Source organism: Salvelinus alpinus, chromosome 23 (genome assembly GCF_045679555.1).
Source record: "Salvelinus alpinus chromosome 23, SLU_Salpinus.1, whole genome shotgun sequence".
Lineage (NCBI taxonomy): Eukaryota > Metazoa > Chordata > Actinopteri > Salmoniformes > Salmonidae > Salvelinus > Salvelinus alpinus.
Genome location: NC_092108.1, coordinates 43158302 through 43170473, shown reverse-complemented (window position 1 = coordinate 43170473; position 12172 = coordinate 43158302). Strand labels below are relative to the sequence as shown.

The window sequence follows — 12172 nt, the reverse complement described above, 5'->3', positions numbered from 1 at the left end:
CCGCATACTCAAACACACTTACACTGACACCCCAACACACAAATACACACACCACACACACATAATATGCTCACACATGCATACTGACGCCACACACACACTTTCACACTCACCACATACGCTGCTGCTACTGTCTACTATGTTGTTGCCTAATCAGTTTACTCCTACCTATATGTACATATCTACCTCAATTACCTCATACCCCAGAACATGGACTCTGTACTGGTACTCCCTGTATATTGCCATGTTATTTTACTCATTATTATTATTATTTGTTATTCACTGTATATTTATTCCTATTGTCACAATTTCGATTTATTTTTCATTTTTATCTTTAACTCTGCATTGTTGGAAAAGGACCCGTAAGCATTCCACTGTTAGTCTACACCTGTTGTTTACAAAGCATGTGACAAATAAAATATGATTGGACACTCAATAACCCGCGGGAGGCGCTATCTATCCATTTCAAAACGAGGCGTAGATATTGACATTCGTCCCCTATCCACAGTTCGTTTTGTATCGAAAATTGATTGATTCAGACAGGTTAGGATTTGAATGAACAGAACCTCCACATAAACCAAGGCTTTTCTCTTGTCTCTGATGCTGGTCCCCAAAGTAGACGACATTCTCTCTGCGTCTCGGCAGGGGTGTGACTCGGAGAGCAAGGCAGCTGCTCCACAGCCGACAACCCCCCTCTCCCACCCCTTCACCCACACGCCCCAGCCCCCCTCTGTCTCGGCAGTCCCAATTGCCATTCCAACGAACACTCCTTGAGGAGCAACAGCTACAACTGAGTCCGCGAAGTGGATTACTGAGTTTTTCGAAGAAAAAAAAAAGATTTGCAGTATTTTTGGAGCAATGTGCGAGTGTATAGATGCGCTTTTGGACTACAATTTGGCATCGATAAAGCGCGAGAAAGGCGGAGAGAAAGCGCATTGTAATGCTCCATAGCTTTGCTGTTTCTCCGTGGATTTGGCCGATGATTTGAATGAGTGAATAACAAAAATTGCTTGATTACTACTTTCGGCGATTGGATGTAGGCTAGTGGAATGGTTTTATTTGTTGCATTAATTCAAGACATGAGAATAAAGAGACGTGTAAAAGGTTCTACGTCTCCGGTGGTTTAGGTGCTGTGTATTGTGTGGCACCATCCGAAGGGTCCAGGCAAAAGCTTTATTAATGTTGCAAGATCCTAGTTTATGACAATGGATTACTTGCTGTGGATATGCAGCGTTGTGCTTCCCGTGGTATTAGCTGTTGAAGGTATGTATGTAAAATAATTTAATATACTACACTTTTGTTTGAACTTTTCTTTCACACGTAGCATCATTCCGATTAATCAGGTTCTAATACAAAATTAATTGGTATATACAGTCTGAAACTAATGACTGCAAAATCGTGTAAATTTACCTCAAGACAGAATGTTGAATAAAATGACATTTGTACTCGGAATTTGAGACAAAATATCCACAGGAAATATTGTTTACCCGACTTTTTAGAGGGCTGTTAGGTACAGTGCCTTGCAAAAGTATTCAGACCCCTTGGATTTCTTCACATTGTATTGTGATTAAAATGAACGTAATTGTCTTTTTTTTTTTAACAATCTACACAAAATACTTTCATGTCAAAGTGGACGTGGTTTTTTACTTATATATATGATGCTATAAAAAAATCTAACAAATATAGTCGTTGCATACGTTTTCAGCAAGCCTAAATTGGTGCAAGTGTAACATTTAGCTTAAATCACATGGACTCATTCTGTGCAATATTAGGATTGGACATTATTTTTTCATGACTAACCCTTCCTCTGTCCCCCATCCATACATACATTACATCTGTAAGTTTGGCTCCCGAAGTGGCGCAGCAGTCTAAGGCGTCACTGGTTCGAATTCAGGCTGCATCACATATGGCCGTGATTGAGGGGTGTACAATTGTCCCAGCTTCGTCCATGTTTGGCTGGAGTAGGCCGTCATTGTAAATAAGAATTTGTTCTTAATTGACTTGCCTAGTTAAATAAAAGGTTAAAGTTCTCTCAGTCAATTATTCCATTTAAAGCGCAGATTCAACTACTAAGTTGAGGGAAATTTTCAAATGCCTCATAAAGAAAGGCAGTGATTGGTAGATAGGTAACAAAAACAAATCAAACATTGAATATATCTTTAAGCATGGTCAAGTTAATAATTATGCTGTGGAGGATGTATTAAACCACCCAGACACATCAAAGATAGTCATCCTGCTGAACTGAGCAGCAGGACAGGAAGAAAACTGCTTAGGGATGTTACCACTCACCATGAGACCATTGGGGATTTTAAAACAGCTACAAAGTTTAAAAGCTGTGATGGGAGAAAACTGAGGATGGATCAACAACGTTGTACTGACTCCACAATAATGACCTAAATGACAGAGTGAAAAGAAGAACACAAATATACTAAATCAAAATATTCCAAAACATGCATCTTTAGGCACTAAAATATTACTGCAAAAACGGAATACACTTTTTGGCCTAAATGCAAAGTCTTATGTTTGTGGGCAAATCCAACACAACACATCACTGAATAACTGCGGCCTTATTTGCAAGCATCGGCAAATACTGGGGATTTTTTCAGGATAAAAAGAAATGGGATGGAGCTAAGCACAGGCAAAATCCTAGAGGAAAACCTGCTTCAGTCTGCTTTACACCAGAGACTAGGAGAGGAATTCACCTTTCAGCAGGACAATAACCTACAACAAAAGGCCAAATCTACACGGGAATTGCTTACCAAGAAGATAGTGAATGTTCTTGAGTGGCAAAGTTATAGTTCTGACTTAAATCTGCTTGACAATCTATGGCATGACTTGAAAATAGCAATTTGTGTAGATTGCGGACAAAAAATGACAATTAAATCAAATATTATCCCACTTGGTAACACAATAAAATGTGAAGAAATCCAAGGGGCTTGAATACTTTTGTATATGTTTGGCACCTAGGTAAAGTTAATTTTGTACTGGACATTCGTTTTTCTCTCGTCAATGGCTATTGAACCAAGCCTACCATGACACTGAATATTGTATATTCTGAATCAGGGGAGGATGGAGAACAATCAACACCTTTTTTGTTGGGTGGTTTAAAAAATATATGTTTTATGTAAATCAGAATAAAAAAATAACAATGAAATTCACACAAAAAAGGTGTCCGAATATATAATTTTCAATGTCAGGCTCCCGAGTGGCGCAGCGCACTAAGACACTGCATCTCAGTGCTAGAGGTGTTACTACAGACCCTGGTTCAATTCCAGGCTGTATCACAACCGGCTGTGATTGGGAGTTCCATAGGGCGGCGCACAATTGGCCCAGCGTTGTCCGGGTTAGGCTGTCATTGTAAATAAGAATTTGTTCTTAACTGACTTGCCTGGTTAAAAAAAATGTCATGGCATGCTTGGTTCAATAGCTATTGACAAGAGAACTGAATATCCAACATAAAACACATTTTACCTTGATGCTGAACTCAATCAATCAAATTCATTTAAAAAGCCATCAGCAGATGTCACTGAACCATGTACCTACAGGCTCTATAAAAAATCAGGTAAACAATACTTTCCTGTGGAAATGTTGTCTCAAATTTCGAACAGCTTGAAGGATAAACCGCCCAGACAACCGGTAGAATAAGTTTAGATATAATTGTATTCTGGCTTGTAAGGAACATTTACATGATTTTTACAGGCATTAGTTTCAGGCTGTATATACCAATTCATTGCGTATTACAGCCTGATTAATCAGACTAGTAGCCTAGATGTTTCCAAAGAATGTGGGTGTTTGCAAGCCATGATGAACTGCCAAAAATGCGATTATGTTTGAATATTACATTGTATAATAAGATGAAGCGCAGCTTTATTTTGCCAATTGCATGGCACATACAAAAATCTGTTATTTTCATTGCAGGTTTTAACTGTAATAGGCTTAAAAATTGTTTTTGCTAAAACGCCTCTGTTGCCACAGTTGAAAATGGATAGAGTAGATCGATTGTTAGGATACAAAGTTACCATTTATGTTCATACTATTCGGTACTGCCTGTTTTGTATCACACCACTGTATTGTGCTGTGGTTGAGTCACACATTGGATTTATTCTATGAAAACTGACCAATGAGAACATACACACAACACACACAGCAACAGTTCCTTGGTATAGTATATTTCCCCACAAAGGAAAGCAGGGACGTCCCATGCATTTTCGGGTCCTCCACGTGTCACCCATATGTATCACACGTCATTGCAGCTGCATCCCTGTCGCTATTGTCAAGTACCCTTTGCTGTGTTATTACACCCACTAGTTGAGTATTTCCTCATGTACTTATGTTGGGTTGCTTGACCAAGCCCACGATACAGCTCGATTTGACATAAAGTATTAATCCTAGATAAAACACCCATATACTGTATTTTGGTTCTCACAAAGTACACAGGGTATTACCACAGATAGGAGCTAGTTACCAGTGTCTTTGATATTACACTAATGGGGCGGTTATATACTGACTGTTCATATATGTTCAAAATAGGTGCCAAACATTACAACATGCTCAGTGTTAAAAGCTTTAGCGTCAGTCTATACATTTTCTTTCTGTAGGGAAAAGCCAATATCTCTAGCAATTTAAAGAGGAAGGAAGAAACAAATCCTCTAATATCCTGAAGCTTTCTCTCCTTTCAAAATACTTCACTTATATGTAGTCGTTTCAGGAACACAAACAATACTAATCGTATTGTAATTACCAGAGGATCATAATCTCCCAGTTGCTAGCCAGTCAATACCAATCAATGGTGTGTGTCATTGGACACATACAAAATGACAGTCCAAAGATACATGTATGCAAGTTGCCTTTTAGATGTGTCTGATCAAGCTGACTGTAATACACAATGTAATTGGTATATACAGCCTAAAACATTGGAGTGCAAAATCATGTAACATTTCCTTACAAGCCAGACTGTTGAATATAATTACATTTGAACTATCTCTACCTGTTGTCTGGGCAGTTTTTCCTTCAGCTGCTTGAAATTTGAGACAAAATATCCACAGGAAAGTATTCTCTCAACCAGTGAAGCTGGTTGAGAGAATACCAAGAGTGTACAAAGCTGTCATCAAGGCAAAGGGGGGGCTACTTTGAAGAATCTAAAAGATCAAGTATATTTTGATTTAACACTTTTTTTGGTTACTACATGATTCCATACTTGTTATTTTGTTTAGTTTTGATGTCTGTTACAATAATAGTAAAAATAAAGAAAAACACTTGAATGAGTAGGTGTGTCCAAACTTTTGACTGGTACGGAACATCAGGAGGGTTGGCAATCCAGGTCCGCGGTTTGTGCTGAGTTCATGGTTTAGTCGACTTGCTAACTGGTTGTATTTATACTCGTGCTTTGGCCAACTACTGTAGTTTAGCAGGTCGGACATTTCAGAGTTTCCTAGTTCCGACTAGCACATATCCTGTGTGTTGGGTTATGCCAAGCTGGCCAAATCCCAGGGAGAGATGAATATCCTCGGATTTATTTCTGCTTTATGCAGGGTCACACACTTTTAATTGAAGTCTGTGTATTTATGAATTGTCAATCTGATATCTTGAATATGGTTTTTATGCCAATAATTTGTGATTGTTTGTAATGGTATGTCGAAGTATCCCATGTACCATACTTAAAGCAAAAAATCCACTCAAGATATTGGACTTTCAAGAAGCAAAGTGCCCAGCTAACCTAATCCAAGGCAACTTCATTTAGGCTATACCAGCTCCTTTATATATTTCCAATTTCCGCCACGTTCCCTGCCTGCCTTTCCTTCTCTGAGTAAAATGTGCTTCTCTTGGACGCCAGCCAGTGTTATCGCTCATCAATTATGGTGTCAGCATCTAAATCAATGCAGCGGCAGCCTCCCTAGCTGGTCTCACAGAGATTTTCATAGGCTGATGATCAGCCAATTTTCCCCCCGACCAACAACTTCAGTTACTCAACACTGGGTTGTTAACTAATGTCTGTCTTCTGAGGATGGGTGGAGCTTTGAGTAGCTGAAGTGCATTATGGGTTTTAGGGTTGTCGGGGTCGACGCCTCGTTGTCAGTATGGTGGATTCCAAGAGATTCATTGGAATTTGGTTCTTGAATTGGCAGTTGCCTGTTGGTTTCCATTACTTTTGTTTTTGACAAAAAGAAATTGTCCTTCAAATGAATCCAATTAATTTGAGTAAAGTTTAGTGCCGTTTCACTCCAAATAGATTCATTGGATTTCATGGAAGTCTTGAATTAGCAGTTTCACATTGGTTCCCACTAGGATATGTCTTTTTTCAATACCAGTATGTCAGTTGAATTTTTATTTATTTGGTGGTTTTGAGTGCAATGTCCAACTGTGTCCTTGGGTCTGTCCATGAGTTTAGCTAGTGACATAACCTCTGGCCTCCTAGTCACCCATACAATGCACATGTGACTCACTGACCCTGTCATCGTCTTTATGACTAACCCCTTTAACAGTAATGTTGTGTCCTTCTGCTATTTTCAGAGTCGCAATGGTATTGGAACGTAACTGCAATTACGTAATAGCTCAGAAAACCTGAACATCCTGCATAGAGATAGCTCACTAGGTATGCATGGCTGCAGAAGAACACACTAATATCCAATCATCTCCGTGCGTATAACTGCGGAAGAGCATCTCCATATCGGCGCACGCTTTATTTATCTCTTCTCTATAGAGCATACAGTAAATACGCATAATTATGAATGGAAGCATATGCGCAGATGCAAATAGCCTGAAGGAGAAAGTTGAATTGGGTCAGCTTGAGTTGATTAAAGCGGGTTCATCAAGCGTCAAACATAACATTGCGCAATCTTGCAATTGTGTGTAGAAGAAAAAGGAAGATGCACTCACACGCAAACTAGATGGCGAGATAGTCATACAGAAGGCCTAGGCACTCTGAATTTGCCACTACGAATTTGCTGTTTACAGTCCAAATACCCATTTGTTGTATGTATCCGATCATGCACAAAATCAGCGGAGAGATGTTACGCCTTTGAATATTTCATCTGTCTGTGGGTGTGAGTGTGAAATTAATACGAGGAGAGGCCTTCCTTTCATAGCAGCCCATCTCTACAAAGTGAATTAAACATTAGCATGTGTGCTCCCATAGCAGCAGTGAGCATGTTTGCTCCAGTGATCAAAAACAGTATACACCATGGGCGGTGAATGCGATGCTGTAAGGACAACAAGTTCCCGTTTGAGCACAGTTTTTTGGCCCTGGGGGAGGCATCATCACTGCCAGTTTTATGACGGGGGGGGGGGGGGTAAATTGCCGGATTTGAGTTATAGCAACAAGGGGAGACTTTTAAATGGTACATGTACATGAAGGGCAAATGCGTAGGTAGAGAGCTGTACATTTGGGACGCTATTCAATCAAAAGCTGTGTCCGACTTTCAGGTTCCTGTCAAAAACGATATGTACTTCATTCGCGTGCGTCTAAAGCGTTTTTTGATTTAGTAATGGGCCTACAGTAAATTCTTCTCAGTCTGAATTTAACTCATGTGCTACGCCCGTGGATACAGGACCTCTAATCTACACTGATGTTCTTTGTGTGTTAGTGCGTGGAACTCTTCCCAGGCAAACACATGTTAAGTCATAATGAGCCTCACTAAGGTCTGTGGAGAGTTCAGTTGGGGTAGAGTTTATGTTACCTCAAGGCACACAGAGCATTGGAGCTAAAATCCAAGAATCAACCTGGACCCTTAGATGGGCTTTTTGTCTTGGCTCTTGTTGAATGTGAAGACAGCTAGTCGGTGTTCTTGCTGCCTCAAGAAGCCCATCAAAGTGCCAGATTTGAGTTACATGGTACATGTACATGGAGAGCAAATGCGTAGGTAGGGAGTCCACTATCCAATCAAAAGCTGTGTCCGGCTTTCAGGTTTCCGTCAAAAACAATGCTTCTAAAGCATGTTTGATTTATAATTTGGGCCTACAGTAAATTCTTCTCAATCTGAATTTGGCTAATGTGTTTAAGCCTGTGGATACAGGACCTCTAATCTAAAATGTTCTTTGTATGTTAGTGCGTGGAACTCTTCTCATGTCCTCAATCTTCACACAATACCCCATAATGACAAAGCGAACAGGTTTTTAGAAATGTTGGCAAAAAAATGTTTTTTAACGTATTTACAAAAGTATTCAGACCCTTTGCTATGAGACTTTAAATTGAACTAAGGTGCATCCTGTTTCCATTGATCATCCTTGAGATGTTTCTACAACTTGGAGTTCACCTGTGGTAAATTCTGTTGATTGGACATGATTTGGAAAGGCACACACCTGTCTATTTAAGGTCCCATAGACCCACCAAGCCATGAGATCTAAGGAGTTGTCCGTAGAGCTCCGAGACAGGATTGTGTCGAGGCACAGATCTGACAAAAGGATACCAAAACAGTTTTGCAGCATTGAAGGTCCCCGAGAACACAGTGGCCTCCATCATTCTTAAATGGAAGAAGTTTGGAACCACCAAGACTCTTCCGAGAGCTGGCCGTCGGGCCAAACTGAGCAATCGGGGGAGAAGGGCCTTGGTCAGGGAGGTGACCTACAATCTGATGGTCACTCTGACAGAGCTCCAGAGTTCCTCTGTGGAGATGGGAGAACCTTCCAGAAGGACAACCATCTCTGCAGCACTCCACCAATCCGTTCTTTATGGTGGAGTGGCAAGACAGAAGCCACGCCTCAGTAAAAGGCGCCTGACAGCCCGCTTGGAGTTTGCCAAAGGCACCTAAAAGACTCTCAGACCATGAGAAACAAGATTCTCAAGCTTGTAGCATCATACCCCAAAATACTCAAGGCTATAATCGCTGCCAAAGGTGTATAATTACTCTATTAGTACATTCCAAAATCACTAATAGATTTTATATAACCTTTATTTTTACAGGGAGTCACGCATGAAACCAATTTCTCTTTTTGTCATTTCTATTAAGGCACAAGGCGAGACCCAAATGCAGACACAGGAGACAGATGGTTTTAGTCTTACAATGTTAATTAATCAAAGGGATAGGCAAGAGAAATATTGTGGACAGGCAAAAAGGTCAATAGCAGAGTCCAGGAGGTACAGAGTGGTAGACAGGCTTGTGCTCAAGGCAGGCATAATGGTCAGGCAGGCAGGTACAAAGTCCATAAACAGGCAAGGGTCAAAACCGGGAGGACTAGAAAAAGGCGAATGCAAAAGCAGGAGAACGGGAAAACTGCTGGCTGACTTGGAAACATACAAGACGAACTGGCACAGAGAGACAGGAAACACAGGGATAAATACACTGGGGAAAATAAGCGACACCTGGAGGGGTTGGAGACAATCACAAGGACAGGTGAAACAGATCAGGGCGTAGCAAACTGCCTTAAAATCCTATATCTGTAGGAGCATATAGAATTTGGTGTAAAATGAAAGCCAAGAGTATATTTTTTGGGAAATGAAGACATGGATACGTTTTTCAATCATTTTCCTGTGCTGTACTGTATAGTTTACTAGGGCTGGCACAATTACCGTATAACCATGTAACCGACGGTTATGGATGAAATAAAATAACTGTCATAACCGTAAAAAAAACTTTGAATAATCTCAAATATAAAATATATTTTGATTTGTTTAACACTTTTTTTGGTTACTACATGATTCCATATGTGTTATTTCATAGTTTTGATGTCTTCACTACTATTAATATTATGTCCAAAGTTTTGACTGGTACTGTATATAATCATTTTGAATTGACAGCTGACTGAAGAGGGGACGGCTGGGCATTCGTGCGGTTGAGTCCGTTTCTGAGATCAATCAATCAATCAATCAATTTTATTTTATATAGCCCTTCGTACATCAGCTAATATCTCGAAGTGCTGTACAGACACCCAGCCTAAAACCCCAAACAGCTAGTAATGCAGGTGTAGAAGCACGGTGGCTAGGAAAAACTCCCTAGAAAGGCCAAAACCTAGGAAGAAACCTAGAGAGGAACCAGGCTATGAGGGGTGGCCAGTCCTCTTCTGGCTGTGCCGGGTGGAGATTATAACAGAACTATGCCAAGATGTTCATAAGTGACAAGCATGGTCAAATAATAATCATGAATAATTTTCAGTTGGCTTTTCATAGCCGATCATCAAGAGTTGAAAAACAACAGGTCTGGGACAGGTGGCGGTTCCATAACCGCAGGCAGAACAGCTGAAACTGGAATAGCAGCAAGGCCAGGCGGACTGGGGACAGCAAGGAGTCACCACGGGCGGCAGTCCCGACGCATGGTCCTAGGGCCCAGGTCCTCCGAGAGAAAGAAAGAGAGAAGGAGAAAATTAGAGAGAGCCAAGATTTTCAAAATTTCCATAAATGACAAGCATGGTCAAATAATAATCAGGAATAAATCTCAGTTGGCTTTTCATAGCCGATCATTAAGAGTTGAAAACAGCAGGTCTGGGACAGGTAGGGGTTCCGTAACCACAGGCAGAACAGTTGAAACTGGAATAGCAGCAAGGCCAGGCGGACTGGGGACAGCAAGGTGTCATCATGCCCGGTAGTCCTGACGTATGGTCCTAGGGCTCAGGTTCTCAGAGAGAAAGAGAGAACGAGAGAATTAGAGAGAGCATACTTAAATTCACACAGGACACTGGATAAGACAGGAGAAGTACTCCAGGTAACCAACTGACCCTAGCCCCCCGACACAAACTACTGCAGCATAAATACTGGAGGCTGAGACAGGAGCGGTCAGGAGACACTGTGGCCCCATCCGAAGAAACCCCCGGACAGGGCCAAATAGGAAGGATATAACCCCACCCACTTTGCCAAAGCACAGCCCCCGCACCACTAGAGGGAAATCCTCAACCACCAACTTACAATCCTGAGACAAGGCCGAGTATAGCCCACAAAGGTCTCCACCACAGCACAAACCAAGGGGGGGCGCCAACCCAGACAGGAAGATCACGTCAGTAACTCAACCCACTCAAGTGACGCACCCCTCCTAGGGACGGCATGAAAGAGCACCAGCAAGCCAGTGACTCAGCCCCTGTAACAGGGTTAGAGGCAGAGAATCCCAGTGGAGAGAGGGGAACCGGCCTGGCAGAGACAGCAAGGGCGGTTCGTTGCTCCAGAGCCTTTCCGTTCACCTTCACACTCCTGGGCCAGGCTACACTCAATCATATGACCTACTGAAGAGATAAGTCTTCAGTAAAGACTTAAAGGTTGAGACCGAGTCTGCGTCTCTCACATGGGTAGGCAGACTGTTCCATAAAAATGGAGATCTATAGGAGAAAGCCCTGCCTCCCGCTGTTTGCTTAGAAATTCTAGGGACAATTAGGAGGCCTGCGTCTTGTGACCGTAGCGTACGTATTGGTATGTACGGCAGGACCAACTCGGAAAGATAGGTAGGAGCAAGCCCATGTAACGCTTTATAGGTTAACAGTAAAACCTTGAAATCAGCCCTTGCCTTAACAGGAAGCCAGTGTAGGGAAGCTAGCACTGGAGTAATATGATCAAATTTCTTGGTTCTAGTCAGGATTCTAGCAGCCGTATTTAGCACTAACTGAAGTTTATTTAGTGCTTTATCCGGGTAGCCGGAAAGTAGAGCATTGCAGTAGTCTAACCTAGAAGTAACAAATGCATGGATTAATTTTTCTGCATCATTTTTGGACAGAAAATTTCTGATTTTTGCAATGTTACGTAGATGGAAAAAAGCTGTCCTTGAAACAGTCTTGATATGTTCGTCAAAAGAGAGATCAGGGTCAAGAGTAACGCCGAGGTCCTTCACAGTTTTATTTGAGACGACTTTACAACCATCAAGATGAATTGTCAGATTTAACAGAAGATCTCTTTGTTTCTTGGGACCTAGAACAAGCATCTCTGTTTTGTCCGAGTTTAAAAGTAGAAAGTTTTCAGCCATCCACTTCCTTATGTCTGAAACACAGGCTTCTAGCGAGGGCAATTTTGGGGCTTCACCATGTTTCATTGAAATGTACAGCTGTGTGTCATCCGCATAGCAGTGAAAGTTAACATTATGTTTTCGAATAACATCCCCAAGAGGTAAAATATATAGTGAAAACAATAGTGGTCCTAAAACGGAACCTTGAGGAACACCGAAATGTACAGTTGATTTGTCAGAGGACAGACCATTCACAGAGACAAACTGATATCTTTCCGACAGGTAAGATCTAAACCAGGCCAGAACTTGTCCGTGTA

At 41.4% G+C, this 12172-nt stretch overlaps 1 protein-coding gene across 2 annotated transcripts in view; it reads left to right on the top strand.

Moving 5' to 3' along the window:
• Positions 1–12172, top strand: part of LOC139551084 (ephrin type-B receptor 3-like) — a 96044-nt gene that overhangs the window by 50175 nt on the left and 33697 nt on the right. Inside the window, exon 1 of one of the 2 annotated variants that reach the window (XM_071362473.1) lies at positions 564–1263. The exons of the other annotated variant lie outside the window; for it this stretch is intronic. Coding sequence (XP_071218574.1) covers positions 1200–1263 — 64 coding nt within the window. The 5' untranslated portion in view covers positions 564–1199. Of the gene's footprint in view, positions 1–563; positions 1264–12172 lie in introns of those variants that run through there. 2 annotated transcript variants of the gene reach the window in all.